This window comes from Lingula anatina, chromosome 9, assembly GCF_051362555.1.
Source record: "Lingula anatina isolate TDL-2025a chromosome 9, LinAna3.0, whole genome shotgun sequence".
NCBI lineage: Eukaryota > Metazoa > Brachiopoda > Lingulata > Lingulida > Lingulidae > Lingula > Lingula anatina.
The window spans coordinates 3,972,942-3,990,555 of NC_141775.1; the positions used below are offsets into that span (position 1 = coordinate 3,972,942).

The 17,614-nt window shown below is 39.5% G+C and overlaps 1 protein-coding gene across 5 annotated transcripts in view; it reads right to left on the minus strand.

Annotated features, from left to right (window-relative positions):
- LOC106178173 (receptor-transporting protein 4-like) overlaps nt 1–17,614 on the minus strand; it is a 48,343-nt gene that overhangs the window by 4,775 nt on the left and 25,954 nt on the right. For 4 of the 5 annotated variants that reach the window (XM_013561272.2, XM_013561264.2, XM_013561256.2 and 1 more), the window contains 2 exons: nt 5,713–5,857; nt 85–255 (listed from right to left, as the gene is read on the minus strand). In XM_013561272.2, the coding sequence (XP_013416726.1) occupies nt 85–255; nt 5,713–5,857 (316 nt within the window). Of the gene's footprint in view, nt 1–84; nt 256–5,712; nt 5,858–16,232; nt 17,263–17,614 lie in introns of those variants that run through there. The other variant, XM_013561247.3, reaches the window with a different exon arrangement.

Consider the following 17,614-nt stretch of genomic DNA (forward strand, 5'->3'; position numbering starts at 1 on the left):
CTCTTCACAAATTATTCACAGCCAACAATTAAGTCTCTGAACAGAGAACGGGTCTAATTTAAACCTGGTGTGAATCCTACCGACCTTGATGACCTCCTCCGGGTACCACATGGCGTGTTCAAACTTTTCACTCTTACATCGGTTGCACTGTTGCCCGTACAGCTTGAAGAGGACATAGCCGGAGTTGGTTGCCACGTTCAGATGAAACCAGAAGACCACGCGTCCCTTCATACTGGTCCAGCCGTGACCGCACTCCTTAAAGAAAGATGAATTAAATAATATTGTATATAAATCTGTTTATCTGATGACTTAATATACGACTTTTTGATGCTGCTTCAATGGCGTTTACATTTCTGAAAAAAAAAAAAAAAGAAGTAAACTCTTGATTCGAATTATAATTGATTAAAAGCACTTTTCGAACTAGGCTCCACCCCTGTATGTACACTGTAAGAAACAAAATAATAAAATATCCTTATGAAATTGGCACGACAAGGTCTTTAAAATTGTAAAAAAAAGTTAAGAATAAATCATATAGCTTTACTGCCTCATCCTTACTGTAGATTTTTCAAAGTGAATGTAATTTGAGCTGCAGTTAATTTTAGAAGTCAATTCCAAGAAAGCTTGGGTTTAATATGGGTCTTATTTCGTTCAGGTGAAGCGTTCTTAGAACACCTAAAACCACAAAACAGGACACAAGATAATGCATCATAAAATGTACTTTAGTCCCTGGTACCGGTAGATGAACAAATTTTCAATTGCTAATGAAAGTCTTTAAACGTGAAAAGTAAAGAATAGAAAATAAATAAGTGAATGAATGAATAAAGGTGCTGGTGAGCAAAAAAAAAAGTTCCTAATGCAATGCAAGTGAAGTGCTTACCAGTATCTATTTAGCTTTCGTATGTAAAACGGCAGTCATTTATAAGGAAAATATTAAGAATATAGTTTGACTATAATTAGACTGGTTATAGGTAAATTGGACAGTATGTTTCAGAGACACTCAACGGGTGTGATGAGGGTATAAACAAACGTTGCTTGGCAATGCCGGTTGCTATGACAGCAAGTAGAGATTGCCAAGCGAAGTTTCGAATTTAAAGAAAGGTCGAAATTAATGTAAGGAAATAAAAAAGAGGCAAAATCACATGCAAAATCACAGCTAAAAAATCATATCATAAGATTATCTAGGGAAATGCTTCAATTAAAAAATACCATGGGTTTCAGTTGTTTAAAAAAGCAAAGTGGTCTGAAGCAGCTGAAAATTTCAGTATCTAGGAACACAAGATTAACTTAAGCAGGAACAAAACTCTCGATCTAAAAAAAAACAAAAAAACAAAAAGAATACTGCAGACACAGTACGTAGGAAACACAAGTTTGATGGTATTTATTTTATTTTATTTTTTAATCTGATTTTATTTTATTTATTTTTTTAGCTAAAGCGAGATTTCAAAACCTATACGCCAGTATACTTACACAATATCGGCTGTATGTTACAACCAGTATGTCATGTAACGGCCCATACTTAACAATCAGAACATGATATGAAACTACACCTTTTTTCATCTAGATAATTTGTTCCAACGCTGGTATATAGGCCCTATGATGGCTGCTGCGTATTTACACTAAATTCCATATGGTCAGAATTGATAACAAAATTTGGAATTTTCACATAAACTGTATGATGTCAGAATTTTTGGGATCGTGTGCTTCAAATCCGAAGCTTTTAAAATATATCATTTGCCATACATTTCAATAGATGCGTTACCTAAGTTGAATCACAATTTTAACTGAATTAATTTATAATCAGTTAGTCTTAATTATTAAATAACAAATATTCATTTTGAATTAATACCAAATTTCCAAAGCAATTGGATTAGTTTTATAATCAGAGATGGGCTTAAAATTCATTATCTAACTGACCCACAACAGGAAAAAAAAGAAAAGCTTTTTTTTCCATTTTCGTTAGAATATCAACATTCAATACTTTCTTCAAATAAAACTACATTTTATATTAATGTCTTAACGATGAAAATATTAATTTCGCTCTTAAAAGGTGCATGTAACAGTCCACCATATTTTGACAGCCCGACAGTTTTTCTCTTTGTCATTCCAACTAAAGAGGTCAGAAGCGTGAAGAATAATAGAAAAACTAGTTTAACCGCAAACAAATTTAAAAGAGAAAGAGCGGACGCTCTGTAGTCAAATGTTGAGGTGATATAGATGTGTTGCCTTCCGCGTTGAGGTTGACGTTTTAGTTTGAAAGCAACCCGGGAGCAATTTCCTTGCTAGCTTCCTGATTTTCGTCGAGAGCGAAAGTGAAAATATTCAAAACAAGTGTCCAATTTCAAAGTTTAAATCAACAGATTTAACCTTTATAAGTTATAAACGTGTATATTCCAATATTTTATCACAATCAATATGCACTTCAGCCTATGGGACGCCAGTTACTAAATGAATAGAATATGAATTATGAAGTAAATAATAATAAAACAAAGCCAACTGCTTTACATGATCACGGGGAAAAAGAGAATATTTGGTTGATTGTCCAAAGGAACGCCTTGCCATTCAATCCCAGGTAGGACCCCTTTTGTCCAATTTTGTGCCGAATGTCCCCATGGTAGAAGGCTAGCCTGAGGGTTTGTTCCATGGTGTTTGAGTATATTGTTTTATTGATGTGACAACTGCCCTTTGGTGTCCTTAACTTATAGTTTTCAACTCAACTTTCATAGCCACAAATATTTACTTGTTTACGGGTGGATGCCTACACACAAGTGTCAGAACCCTGTGACGCCCACATCCGACCCCCACCCCCACCCCCACCCCCACCCACGGCACCCCCGCCCATACTCCACCACCCAGAGAATAACAAGAATAAGAACGGTAACACTATATAACGTTAATACTTACGTAATTAAATTCAGGATGCATGGCTTAAGTAATTTATAAGAAAAATTATTACCCCTAACCATAATTTTTCCAAATGTTAAAATAAAAAGCGGAGGAGTTCAGACGGAAGTTGATAGATGGAGTGCCAAAGTGCATAGAATTAATTTCTGGTTTTGTTGGCATCAGTTTATAATATCCATCTCATGAATGTGACTTTCCACTAACCTTGCAGTCACGACTGGGGGTTGTGGAGAACTAGGGAGTCTGGGTTTGTTATTATATACTAAATACATCCCTAACGTCGGCGTGACTTTCCACTAGCCCCTGTCTAATACGTGTGCCTCAGAGTCACGAGCTCTGGCTTGCTATCGGAGATTTTCTTGTCCAAATCAAATCACATGAATCCAAGTTTGTCTTTTTTGTTGCTGTTGTTGTTGTTCGCACTTGATCTATCAACTTCTTTCTAACAGGCAGCAATTCCCGCCCCCCCCCCACACACACACAGGCACAAATGTGCACGCGCATACTCGCGCGCACGCAAACAAAAAGAAACGACAAGTGTACACGAATAAATAAATAAATAAATAAAATAAACAAAATTAAATTAAAAAGCAATCCATATTGGTGATCTTCCAAACACTGGTGACAAGGACACGTTGGTATTTGCCCCTATACTTCCTCTATTAATTCCCCTATCCTTGACGTTAAAAATAACCCCATCCATTTACATCTCACAGCACAGAAGGAAATTCAGGAGAAGTATTAGCAAATGGAAGACATAATTTACTAGACGTTGTAGTTCCTGAAAGTCCGGAGTCTTACTACTTAATTCAGGTCGCTTATAAGAATTAAGCTGACAGATCATTCTCTGGCACTCAGACAGTCAAAGTATTTGATCATAGCAAACTGCTTACACATTTCTAAAGAAAAAAGGCGTTACTTTCTATAGCAATAAAAAACAGTTCATTAAAAAATGCTATACTGCTTAAATAGAGTAAGGTTTCCCGATAGTGCGTTTAATACATTTACATTTGCTGTTTAACAAATGACTCGTGTCACTGGGTAATCGGAGGATAAGAATTCTACACCAAAGATATCATGCTTGTCAGACATACAAGCCAGTGGACTGTGAAAGGGTTACCTAAATGTAGCAAATTCTGACCCAGTAGATTAGCACCTGGGGTAAGTACACGTGCCGTTGGGCCCCCTCCCCCCCCTCACTCCCACCCTACCTTCTCCCAAACTGATTTTTCACAAGATATTTACACTTATGCCTCTAGTCAATTCATGACACTTTTCTTCACTGCGTTGAAGAAAAGTGCACATAACTATTTTGCGGCTCCGGTAGAGGGTTCATGATCCGCTGCTGCAGATGCCTAATAATATTACCTATTATAACGTAACCAAGAGTGAGGAACCTGCAACCTGTGACAATTGCTAATCATATGTATTTATGTATCCATAAAACTGCATAAGAATACGTGAATTGTTGTTCATCTATGAATTTTAATCCATATACACCTATGAACCACTGTTAATCGATATATATTTCATGCTTATTTGCTATTTCAATTAAGAGAAAACCCAATTTCAGATGGATGATAGGTCCACTAATAGTGAACAGATGCAAGGAGCATCTGCAGTGAAATGCAACACTGCAGCTTAACAAATGAGATCGTGACGGAGGATAGAACGTAAATCGTTGTCTCACAATAGAATAAAAATCAACTTGAAACGTTGCAGGGGCGGATTTAGGCCGTCTTCTGGGTCTTCCGGAAGACGGTCAGATTTTCAAGTTTACATTGACGGGTATCTAATTTTTTCTGTTGGAAGACGGTCAAAATTGGAGGATGAATCAACAAAGATAATTTGGAAGACTGTCAGTAAATAGCTCTGGATCCGCCCCTGCGTTGGTAAGCAGACATAAAACTTGGGCAAGCCCCCCCTCCCCCCCCATCTCTCTCTCTCTCTCTCTCTCTCTCTCTCTCTCTCTCTCTCTCTCTGAACCTATTTTCAATCCTGGTAAATTCAATATATTACAGCATGGCGAACAAAAGTGAAGTAATTGACCTGAATGATAATTCATAATGCGGGTCTTCGCCGTTCAACAATCCGGACTTAGCAGAGCATACCATGGTGTACCCAGTGAACTACTTTTCGGTGATACTCTCTGATCGGCCAAGAACTGATTTGTCGTAATCTCGGCTCCAGGGAATCTAGCAGGGGAGAGGGCACTTTTTGTCTTCGCCCCCCCTCCCCCATTTCCTCCTCTTCTGCTTCCCCAAGACATCTTTCGAAAGAGCGGTGCGATTTAAGAACTCTGGGACGAATTACGTGTGTGTGTGTGTGTGTGTGTGTGTGTGTGTGTCGGAGACGGGGGAGGGGGGGGTTGGGGGGCTCAGAGATTCTTTCTTTAAAGAAAAAGAGACGCCCCTTCCCCACCGACTAGCTTACGGTGTATTTGGCAACCCCGAGTTTCAGATCCTAGATTTGGACATCCACTAATATCTAGAATGTGAACATTGCTGTACAAAACGTATGGTCTGACTGTTCATGAAGCTCAGGGTGCTAGCTAGAGTCGGGTTATCAGAATACATGCTGTAAACCCTCATAAAGCAATAAAATAATTCACACCGAATACAATGTTGAAAGAGAGAGAGAGAGGATGGTGGGGGATGATGGAGAGAGGGAAAAATAAGAGAGCTAGGTCACAAGCAGTAGACCATACAACAGACTGACATCCCACGCAAAAATAGAGAAAAACTACATTCCACTTAAACAATCAACCCTGAAAAGTAAAAAAAAAATAGGTAAGCGATGCGTTCAACTCACCTGACATTGGAACCTGACTTTGGCGCTGTCCTTAAACACCCTCCAGCGTTCACTAGGGGGGCTGAACGTCGGCATGAGGAACCACTGGTGAGGGAAGTACTGGGCGAACAACCGGTCGAACTCCCCGTGCCAGACGATCTCCATGCTGCAAAAAGGATTAAAGGCGTTGCCATCAGGCGTGTACAGGGTGGAAGTCTGGGGATCGAAGGTGAACATTTGGGACACGGTGTCAAGGGTGGTGTGGGCAGGGCTCGGGAACGTGATGAGGCCCGGGGGGGTGGGAGTACCCCCCGAACCTGAACCCGGCGTGCCAAGGGAGGACACGCTCGCGGGACAACCCTGCGAGGACGCCGGATCGTACGGTATGATTTGCAGCACCATGGTCGGCACGGGTTCCACGCAGGCTTTGCCGACCATATTGTAATGGAGCGTCGTCGCGTTGGTTTGTTTTTAACAGGGATTTTGACGCGGTTCTCTACCGAGGCGGTGAATCTACAGAGTGCTGCCGTATGTTTAAGAATAAAGTCGGATTAGGCCTATGTTGTGCATAAAATGGAATGATACTCTCCGTTCCGTATTGCGCCTGTCTTTCACTTGAAATATAGTCAAATTATTTGTTATTTCTGTTTTGTCGATAACACGTGGAAATGGCAAATATCCGTGTTTCACCAGCAGTCATCCACCGTTATCTGTGGGCTCAATTTTATCTTCGGAGTAAAGTTATTACTGTCAATCTCCCGACTCGTTTAACTCGTTTCAAATTGCGGAGTCGATTTTATCTCAAACACGATGAAATGTTCTGTCATGTCTTTTTTCTTGGTAGTTTGTTAGTGCACGTTGGTCAAATAAAAAGAAAAATGTTCGACTCAGACCCGATTTGACTTGATGTCGTGAATGAAAAAATTAAAAAGAGGACGTAGTGCAACTTGAGGTGATCCCGGACGCCGTCCTTTTCCCTGTGGTTTTGTTCGCGGAATCTGTCGTCTGCTTCACAAATGCTGCCGTTTGCTTCACAGAAGCTGTCGTCTGTTGCTTCACGAAGAACCAATGCCTGTCTCACAAGGCCTGCCGTCTGCTCGGCTCGAATGAAACTGTCGTCTGAATTTACCACAAGAACTGCCGTGCTTTGGCTGTCGTCTGCGCCGCCTCCTCACACAAACCAAAACCGTGCGCTCAGGTTCCGAAGTTAAACGCTAGTGACACGACAAATCCACGTGTTATTACAGGCCCACATCTATATTCTGTAAACAGACTGAACGCAGCGCCACTACCGCCGGGTGTCAATCTGCGCAACATCCGCGTCACGATTTCATAACAGTGATGTTCACAACAAAACAAAAAAGAGGTCCTCTCCTATTAATGAATGTTGATGGCGGTTTCGCCACACGAGATATATAACTACATACAGCAGTTAAGTAACAACTAATGCTTCGCTGTGTGCGACCGAGGCGCTGGAATGGTCAAAAGTTCGCTCAGTGTCAGTGTCGCAAGGGCCGCACAGTGTGTTCCCGTCTTTTATGTAAACGTATGTCTTTCTTAATGTGAACTGAACGTTGATGCGCCAACCACAACCAGTATCTTTGATTGTTTAGAGTGTTTTATAACCCCTATATATTACCACTCAAAGAGAGTCTGAGTAGGTAGAAGAAGTCCACTTTTTTCAAGGGCTCCGAACCAACAAGATAGGAGATTACGCGATGGTTGAAAACACGCCTCACTCTAAAAAGTTGATTTTGTCATGGGCATTTTCACTGACAGCCTTTTTTCTTTTATTTTAACATGGACATGGCTATTTTTGATAAAACCGGTCCTCAACTGTTGTGAGAAGCAAGTACAGCCAGGGTACGGTAGCACCGGAGCTGCTATGATACATTTTCTATTGTCGTGTCCCAAAGTATGTATTTCTACGTAACTCCCACGCTGACGGGGACACTTCTTTTTATTCACAACTGAAAGTGGCAATTTCGTGTTGGGGCGAGGAGCACGATCCATAGTATACAGGCACAGTGCGCGTCCTTTTCAGCACAACTAGAAATTATTGCAATTGTGTCATGATTCACTAGCATCCGGCTCATATTTGTCAGAGCAAGACAGTGCTGGGGCAAAAGGGCCGCTACGTTCACACACACACACGCGCGCACGCGCGTCAAATGTTTCCTTTTTTAGTTACGATTTACCGGTCTGCCACATTTGTACTATTATATTTTCCGAATGATTACATCCCTGTTCGCAGACATTATAGAAATTATGAAAATTCCAAAATTCTGAAATAAATGTGCTTTCCAAAGACCCAAGCAAGTCAATAAGAATCTAAAAAGGACCTAGGCCATCCTTCTGCGTTGGCGGGGCTTTATCTATTCATCACTTTTAGATCAGTTAACACGTTGCCTAAATTATGTTTACTTTGCTACGAAAATTGTGTCAGAGTGTGTGGTTCATTTCATCGACAGTCACGTCGCTTTACCCGGATCCTATCACGTGGAAACGTGTTTCCATGTCGTTAGAGAGAGAGGCTGATTGTACATAGATTCCCACTAAATAATTTCATTTCTGGCTGAACAGATAGATAAAGGGCGAGATAAGGGGCAAAAGTGACCTTTTTACTCCCTTAGTTGACCTAACCTGAGAAATAGAACCTAGATATATTTTTTAATGCAAAGAGGACCTTTTCCGGTCAAGAGGGGTGTTCTTTCGACCCCACCCCTCCCTAAAGATCATTTCAAATGTCATGTAGGGTTAATAAAAGACTATAAATATCATTCTCTCTCTCTCACTCTCTCCTTTCTCTCTCTCTCTCTCTCTCTCTCTCTTTGGGAAAGGCTTTTAAAATCCTATAATAATCTCTCTGTCGAAAAAAACAAAACTTGGAAGACTCATACCTGAACAACGCAGTTTAATACTTATTGATATTATTAGTCGCCCAGCACAATGAACAGGCACGCACACAAAGCATATGCTACACGTATTATCTACCCTTGGTTCTAGATTTCTATATTGCCAGCTCGATCTTGATTTCATATATAACCCACATCAGCAATACTGTAAAGCGAACACACGAAACGGTATAGTGAGCAGGCTAGCTTCAGACTGGGTTCCCATCCCTAGATCGATCTAACAGGATCGGTCCATCTCCAAGGGGTCCCTCGCTTTATTGCTCTCAGCCCAAGCGGCTTAGACGTCTGGGACGCCCACTAAAGCTGCTAAACGATAGTTAGTTACCCCTATCAGCCTCAGCAGACGTGACAGACATCTGACCCGCCCAAGTTAATTGCAATTAAGCGAGAATCCCCTCGGAGATAGTTCGATCCAAAGTTAGTACGATAGTCTCTGGGAATGGTCTCTTATAATGGACACTCAGGGTAGTACTATCACGCTTTCGACATAAAAACACCAAAGGTAATTTTTATGTCTATTGTGAGGAGGACTAGAAAATTAGAAGTATATTTTCCCATCCAATTTTCATAATGTGTTTACAAAATATCAATGCCACCTTGCGCTGCCTAACAATAAATTCACCAGGAACTTAAAAACGAACAAATGAAAAAATAACTGAAAAGAAGAAAAATACTAGCCTTGGGGTAATAGAAATTTCAACAAAGGCATGGGGCTTCTTTTTGTATGTCAGTAGTTAAGGTCCACCAGCTCTGTGGAGTGGCCGTAACAACACCATCATTACAAATCTCTTTCTGTGTTATTTACGGCCGAAGAGACATATTTATCACGCTAAGTATAGTTCAGGTGTTAATATCCATAGCTTTTTTTCACGCGGAACAAGAAACGCAATTTTCAATTCAATTAGTGTTTGTGCGTACTGATACCACCTAAGTATTTTCCTCATAATTACAAGCAGTGACCAGAAGCTATATATTCTACTAAACCTACAGAATAAATAAATAAACCCAGTACAGCAGCATTTCGATATATATATATACAATCACCAACAGAAACAAAAAGCGCCCATTACACTTCTTAATCTGTTTATACTGAAAGACAAGTATCTACTATATTAAATTATTTATATATTACTTTTTCCTTTCTTATACTATGTAAACAAACAGTAGTATAAGAAGTATCACAGACAACCAACAGTGTAAACATTAGACGCTATAAGCTCAATAAAGTTATTATTATTATTATTATTATTATAATTATTATTATTATTATTTAATTATTTTTTTTAGAAGTCGTTCAGGACGGAATTAGCTCATTATCTCTTCTACTCACACAGTGTAAGATTAATTAACTGTGTCGGGAATAACTAATAATACAGTGCGAAATAGTTCAGCTGCCAAAAGAACCGCATATAAAAATGTATTAGTACTGCTGCCATAAAATATTGTCAACACATATCCTGTACCTTGTCAAACAATATCTCCACACGCCGAGTCTCTAACGTAATCCAAATATATTAATTTGTCAACATTTATGATTTGAAACAATTTACGTTTTTATCGCCATGAAAATTGTTTGAATTTAGTAAGGACATGTAATTACCGTAAATTAGCAAGAGTGACTGGAAGTGAACAGAGACATGTATGGCACTATATCATATTTGTTTTCCTCTAATTTTCCATTATTTCATGCAGTTTTTCATATCAACGGGCATATTGCAGGCAACCATCATACATATTTTTTACCGATCTTTTGCAGGTTTTACTATCCTGCGTGATCCCCAATTTTTAAGGGTAGAGACTGCCGCCAATAGTGGCCGCCAAGGGGCACGGAGTGTTTGATATGTAGTGCGGGTCACTACGATAATTTTCTGTGCATAAACATCAAATCACATTCTTCTAGTCACACAATTGTTCTTTGTCACAAATATATCATAAATATGCGTGATAATTGCTCCTTTTCTCTGACTGGAGACTGCGTATGCAAAATTATTACCCCTTTTTTATAACATCATTTGGCATCTTGTTAGCAGCAGCTCGATTTTTTCAATAGCTTAGCATGCAATATGGACACTGTATTCAAAGATGAAAAGTATCCTATTTTTCTCGGAGGAAAAAAGGCATTTTTCCTACTCACACGCCATTGCTCTATCCGTACCTGCACGTAGTTTCCATATTTAATATCAATAGTAATTCAATTATTTAGATCTAAATGGCCACCATGGCTTCCTTTGCATCTTAGAAGAAATCTCGACATCAAGTAAATTTATTTGAGGGGATTTATGGTTTTTTTAATTATAAGTTCGGGATCGGAAATTATAAGTAGAATTACGGCATATGTATGCATAGAAAATGTGGCTATTTGACATGTCTAAAAGCATGCATTATACCTTAAATTCCAACGAGTTTAACATGACAAAATAGTCGTTAATACCTTCACCGGTATGTGAATGGTTTGCCATCTATGTCCCTGTGGCTTTTACATTTTCAGTCAAGGCATACATTTGATATATGTTTCATATTGGCTGGCAAGGTACTTCTGGGTTGACAAGTTGTCTTTAACAACTCCCTGGCACCGGTTTCCATAGCAATTTCTAGACAACAACCAAAACAGCGGTTTGACAACTTGTTGATATATAACGTGGCACCGCGTCTGGTGACATGTCTATGAAAATTTCATGAATGTGATAAAGCAACTAGGTGTTTTCAGAGAACACATATTTTCAGAGCACAATCAATTTCATTTACTCCGTGTTTCGTGCTCTTGCGACCTGTAAGTTGATTGGCACACTCGCACTAACACGCATGCAAGTTCACATACATGAACACAATATACACGGTTGGAAAAGATAGTCTCCAATAATATTACCAACAAACAGATGCCCGCTCGTGTATGGTAGGGCCTACTGTTTACCCTCGCCGTTCCCAAAAGTCTCTCTTTCTCTCTCTTCCTCCCTTCCTCCTCTCTCTCTCTCTCCCTCTCTCTCTCTCTCCCTCAAAGAAAAGCAAGACATCCACCAAGTAAAATACAAAAAGAATATATACATGTCGTTGAAACATGAAATCCACGTGAATTGATTTATGTGTTTGTTAACAAACAACAGCCACTGAAAATTACTATTTCATTGTATTACAATGTATTTCAACCGACCCACCAGGCGCTAGCTTTAAGCGTTAACAAACACTGAATGAAATCATGAATGCTATATGGGGGCTCAGGCATTTTTTTTACAAATAGAGTTGATCAAACGCATATGTGGGTATATTCGCTTTGATGTTCTTTTCAAAAACATACATCTACCATGACTATATCCACTTCCTTTCTGGATAAAAGGGGACTGAAAACAGAGGAAAATGCACTTACTTTCCAATATACATGTGAATTTCAAAAAATATTTTCCAGCAGCGATGGGCAAATGGGCTCAGTTCTTGACCCTTCATTGGCTACACATATGCAAATGCTAATAAACTGATTTTTCATTAGTTGCAGTTTTTACTTTTTTCCCAGAAGCTGTCTGCTGACCTTGGCTGCAGTACATCCGTTGCCTGAGACTGAAGCTAAGAGCCCGCGCTTAGCGTATCACATTGAGCATGACGCAACTATCGCAATGCCGCGACAACTACTCGGCGACGTCAAGAAACGGAACGGGGTTTCCCCTATTAATGATGTTATAATATCACCGTATTAAGTAACCGGGGTCACTGTGTTTTCAGTCGTGTTTTTTAAATGGTCACATACTAGAACTTGTTCAGGTTCATCGGACTCGCAAAGTAATTTATTTATCAGTGTCAGTCCGAAAGGAGTTCTGTCCGCATGCAATATGCATGGGTTGGGACCCTGGACATCAGAAGTCAACGGAAAGATGATCAAACTAAGAGAAACTTGACAATACTGGCGTGTGCTATTTCATTATTCAGAATACACATTATCCGAAATACACTGTACCTACTACTGATATCTAATAATGTTTTTTTTTTATATCATCATCATATTCTGTTATCTCATCTAGTTCAAGAGGTGAAATAACAAAAGCCTGAAAATGCTTTTGAAACAAAAGCGAAACGTAGCGTAGCCGTTTCTTTAAAATGTTCCAAAATAAGAGATAGCCATCACTAAAACGTTTATACAAGAACTTGAAACCATGGACAACCTAACAGAAAACTTGAACACGAACTACAGTTCCAATTAACGTACAGGATAAAACTGAAACAGTATGAACCCGATCGAGTTCATCATGCAGCACGTTATGCAAAAATCAATAACAGGTACACGTGCACTAACAATAATCATAGATCGAACAAAAACAGCGTATGGCGCAATCTTTAGAACTACTGCACTTGTCTTGCCATTGATTCGGTAGGTACCTTAAGGCGGCTTAAAGGGTATAAATAGACGCTGACCTAACGATCACACTTGGCCAGGGTTACACAGTGCGTCAGAACCCTGGACACATCTTGATTCGGGACACTGATGATGCGTTGTTTGTTGTACAAGGGAATATGACACACATTCCCACCTAAGTGGATCGTCAGTTTTGTAAAATGTGTATATGTGTACATGTGTAAAATGTGTATATTAGTTTTAATAAAGCGTACGATTTTGCTACACATTGTTATACATTTTAACCGCACAAAGTATTTTAAAAATTAGAAAAGTTTGTGTGAAAATTGGCGGGGTTGGGGTGGGGTGGGTGGGGGGTGTAAAGCGAATGCCCGTTATTCTTAGTTGTGTCTTTTTTCGGTATTTCGAGAAACAAAGACAGAGACAAGTACAAAAAATATATTTACGAGATAAATAATGTAGTTAACAAATAATTGTCTAGGAAATGCACACAAAACGTAATCAATACTAATTCTAGCTAGGTACGCTAATTCTCTTTATTATGTAAGTCACAGGTTCCCTATCCTTTCAATTCCTGCTTTTCATTTGGTCGATAGCGCTACTTGAAGTCGCCATTGGCAGCTTTATAGTATTATCATTCATGAAATAGGAAAGAAAAACTGAATTGTATCGTTCAGTGCATGCGGCAGTAAGAGCTTTAGGAAGGTCAAATGTTGCATAGGTGATTATTGTCGAACATTTTACAATTCAGTGAATATGTATTCAACGCGGCCTCCTACACTTTTTTTATTCACACAACGGCAGCGATAAAAATAGAAAACCACCACCCCACCACCAAAAGAAGTTCACACAAAAGGCGGGAAAAGCACTGGTTACAATCTCTGGCAAAGCTGGTGTAAAACATGAGCTGTTTCCAAGAATTACTGCAACCCAACCACAATTTTACACAGTGTCATAATGATTTTTTAAGGAACCTACCACAACCAAAGACGCTGTCGGGTATTTTACATCTGCCTATTGGTCCTGTGTGAAATAAAATAACACACTCACAAAGGATGAGTAATAAAATATTTTTTTAAATCTGGGAACGAATATCATAGAAAAAAAGGAAGAATAAATAAGCACACCAGTTGCCTGCCCGATACCAATGTCATTCTTTCACAGATGTCCACAACCCGATAATGAAAATCTCAATACCAATGTTCGCCAAAAAGTATTTCAGCAGAAGACGAAAAAAAAACGTCAAAAAGTAGAATTAAAATCAAGGAGTTCCAACAAACTCCTTTCTAAAGTAGGCCTAAGTTAGGCTTCAACTTTGAATCTTCCAAATATCGCATTGACTAATCACAAAGAAAGGCATTTGAAACAGAAGTGAAAAGATGCTCAAATAAGTCGAATATGATTAGCAAAAGCATCGAATACGAAACTGATAAACATGAAAGAGTAGAAGGCTGTTCAAGACTACTTTAAAATGCCATTCTGTCTAATAAGTGACAGTGAGAGGAAATATGTCACTGAACACGAAAAGTGAGTCTTCAGGAGGCACAAGTCGTGACGTTCATATACATATGTCATGCAACGTCTCTATTTTATCAATACGAAGCGTAAATACACAGAAGTCACCGGAGGTGATGAACTTTGGGTCCCTGTTGATTTTTCGGTTTCGAATTCTCCCAATAACAAATTAATACTACAGGGTGAATAGACTTCGGTGTAAGACCACACGTCTCCTCAACCTGGTGCCCAGTCCCGTCCATTGCTTGACCAGAGTGACCGTCACTATCTCTATATGGGGGCAAGGGGGCTGGGTTCCTTCTCACACAATGGTCTTGATAGATAGTTTGTTTTATTTTTACCAACCGGACAAAACTGGACCTCCTAACCTAAGATTCAACATAACCTTATGCTGAATCTTCCCTGAGTGTCAGGGCACTGTAAAGTTAGCTTGCTAACTCTTCATACCTTTTCACGGGATAGCTTCACAGTTTTGCTGATATGGGGTTTATTGAAATCAAGATCGAGCAAGACTGAAATCTAGAACCTAGGGTAGTTGAATCCGAATCAAAACTGAAATCTAGAACCTAGGGTAGTTGAATCCGAATCAAAACTGAAATCTGGAACCTAGGGTAGTTGAATCCGAATCAAAACTGAAATCTAGAACCTAGGGTAGTTGAATCCGAATAAAACCTGAAGTTGTTTCTTGAATATCCAAATTATTTTTTTTTACATTAAAAAATATCCATTTATATATTTATTCATATATGTTGCTATCATATTTGTCAAATTTCCATGCGTTTATTGAACTATTTATCAAATCATTTCACTATTTACTTATCTTTTTGAGTTTCCATCAGTGCATCTTTACGCGCAAGACGTTTGTAAACTTAATTTCTCTACCCCACACCCTTCTGAAACCCAGATAACAAAATACTGAATTGTCCTTCTAATCTACTGTAGATACTGCGTCGCTTAGGTGAATCATGTATTGGTCATCGACCTTTGTCAAAAGATTACTAACTGTGTTTGTATTTCCGTTGACTATGTTAACACCTGTTTGGTCTCGATATCGCTTGTAGCACAACAAGTAAAATACACTGACAACGAGGCATCCACTGAGGCAATACTTGATAGCTTTGACTGACTGCCACGTGTTGCATATTCACTTTGTCGCTCTATGCGGAAATGTTTACAAACACCGCCCACAAATGGGTGCACAGGTACGCCTAAGTTTTACTTAATACCACGTGTTATTAAGGCGGATCAAAGGGGCCAAGGAACCCCCTCCCCACCTTTCTCGAATTCAAAACTGGTTGTCCCATCTTTAGCAGTCCTCTCACTACCACCCCCGCCACAAAAAAAAAAAAGAAAAAAAAATACCGAAGAAGAGACAGACAAAAGGGGGGGGGGGAGGTATAGAAATGCGCTCAATGAGCTAATTTCCCTCTCCACTGAACGGACAGAGTCATATTTAATAGAATATCGCTTCAAAACAGGAGAACAGAATGTTAACAAAAACAAATGGGATTCGGGTATGGATAGAAATAAACGTTTCATAATTTGGGGCAAATTTGCAACACTGAGTAGGTGATGCATGCTTCGGAGAGATTCACTGCACGTTTATTATCCCTTTTCAGGAAAAGGCCTACACTGGGGCTAAATCCCCCATTTTGCTTTGGAAAACACAGGACCGAAAGATAGCGAAGAAACCATATTATTTTATAAGAAACGAATTAACCTCCCTTTATCTCTTGAAAGCAAAAACTGAAAAATTCAAAAAACATAATTACCCGACTGCACCTGGTTTAATGGGGGCGCGAGGATCGCCCGCCTTGGACGACTTTTCTGTGATCTGACCATACACGTGTGCATAGGGGTCCGGCATGGGTACGAGTACCTTACTCAAGGGAGGACATGACACTTCTGCCGCCTCGGCCATCTTTTCCTGTTCGCAATTTTGGCTGTTACGAATCTTTTCATAACTTTTTAACTCGGCGACTTTGTGATCTATGTTAGCACCAATGTCGATCATCAACATAATACTGAATTTCACTCTGCTGCCTTTTAGTATAATAATAATTATAATTGTCCGAATCGTATCCGTGGCTCATAGCGTTCTGACTTTCCGTGGCTGTCACTTCGCCGGTTGGACTTAGAGTAATTCTGGGCGCGTTCCTATATATATGACCTGGCATCAACATCAACATTACTCCTACTATCTGCTCGACCTTTCCTGGAGTTCGTGCGCCTCGCTTGACAATTGACAGCAAGCTCTGTTTACATGTTGCAACCGAATTAAATAAGGAGAGTCCCCCTTTTTAGGCGTTTCTTAAATTTGGCCCGGGCAGGGAACATTCGATTTATCGGATATCCGTTCCTAGGACGTGTAGCGATTGCTTAATTTGCTGTTTTAATCCCAAAGAACGTTGCTAGCCTGACTAGCTTGCGCAATATTTCCCGGGCTTCAGGTTTTCATTTTCCATTCATAAATGCACACTTGCCGCTAGAGGGCATGGAGGAGATCCAGGACAAGCTAATTCCGAGAGCTATTGCGAAATGTTGTAGGGGATTGCGAAATTTTGCAACCTGGGTTTGTTTTGTTTTGTTTTGACTAATTCGGGTGAATGGTTGATAAGAGTCACATGTTTCTGATGAGGACTTACAAATAAAGTATTTGAACCGGAAGAGAATCGCAAACAGAAAATTTCACAGAAATAAAACGGTACATTTCGGACAGGTGTCCTTGACAGAAGCCTACTACCCCGCACAGTTTAAAAAAATTAAAACTGAAACTGTCCCTGGCTTGAGTGTAACGTTCCATCTCTGTATCACAATGCCAAATTAGGAGATGTACTAGCATTACCAAATCTACAAGTCAAAATTCTAGTAAATAATTATCATATAAGATGATTTTATAAACAGGTGGGAATCACAATGTACACATGGACTGCCTGATATTCTAACTGACGCCACGTTTATTTTTGACAACGTTATCAAACTGAATTCGACAAACCCTAGAAGGGTCAAGAAAGCCATGGCATCTATCACTAAGATTAACAAATCCATACGTGCACGCAGCGCAAAATATTTTAATGCACTTATCTATTGTTACGACTGACTGGCTGGAGGACATTCTGAAAGACAGACAGACAGACAGACGAAGACAAATTTG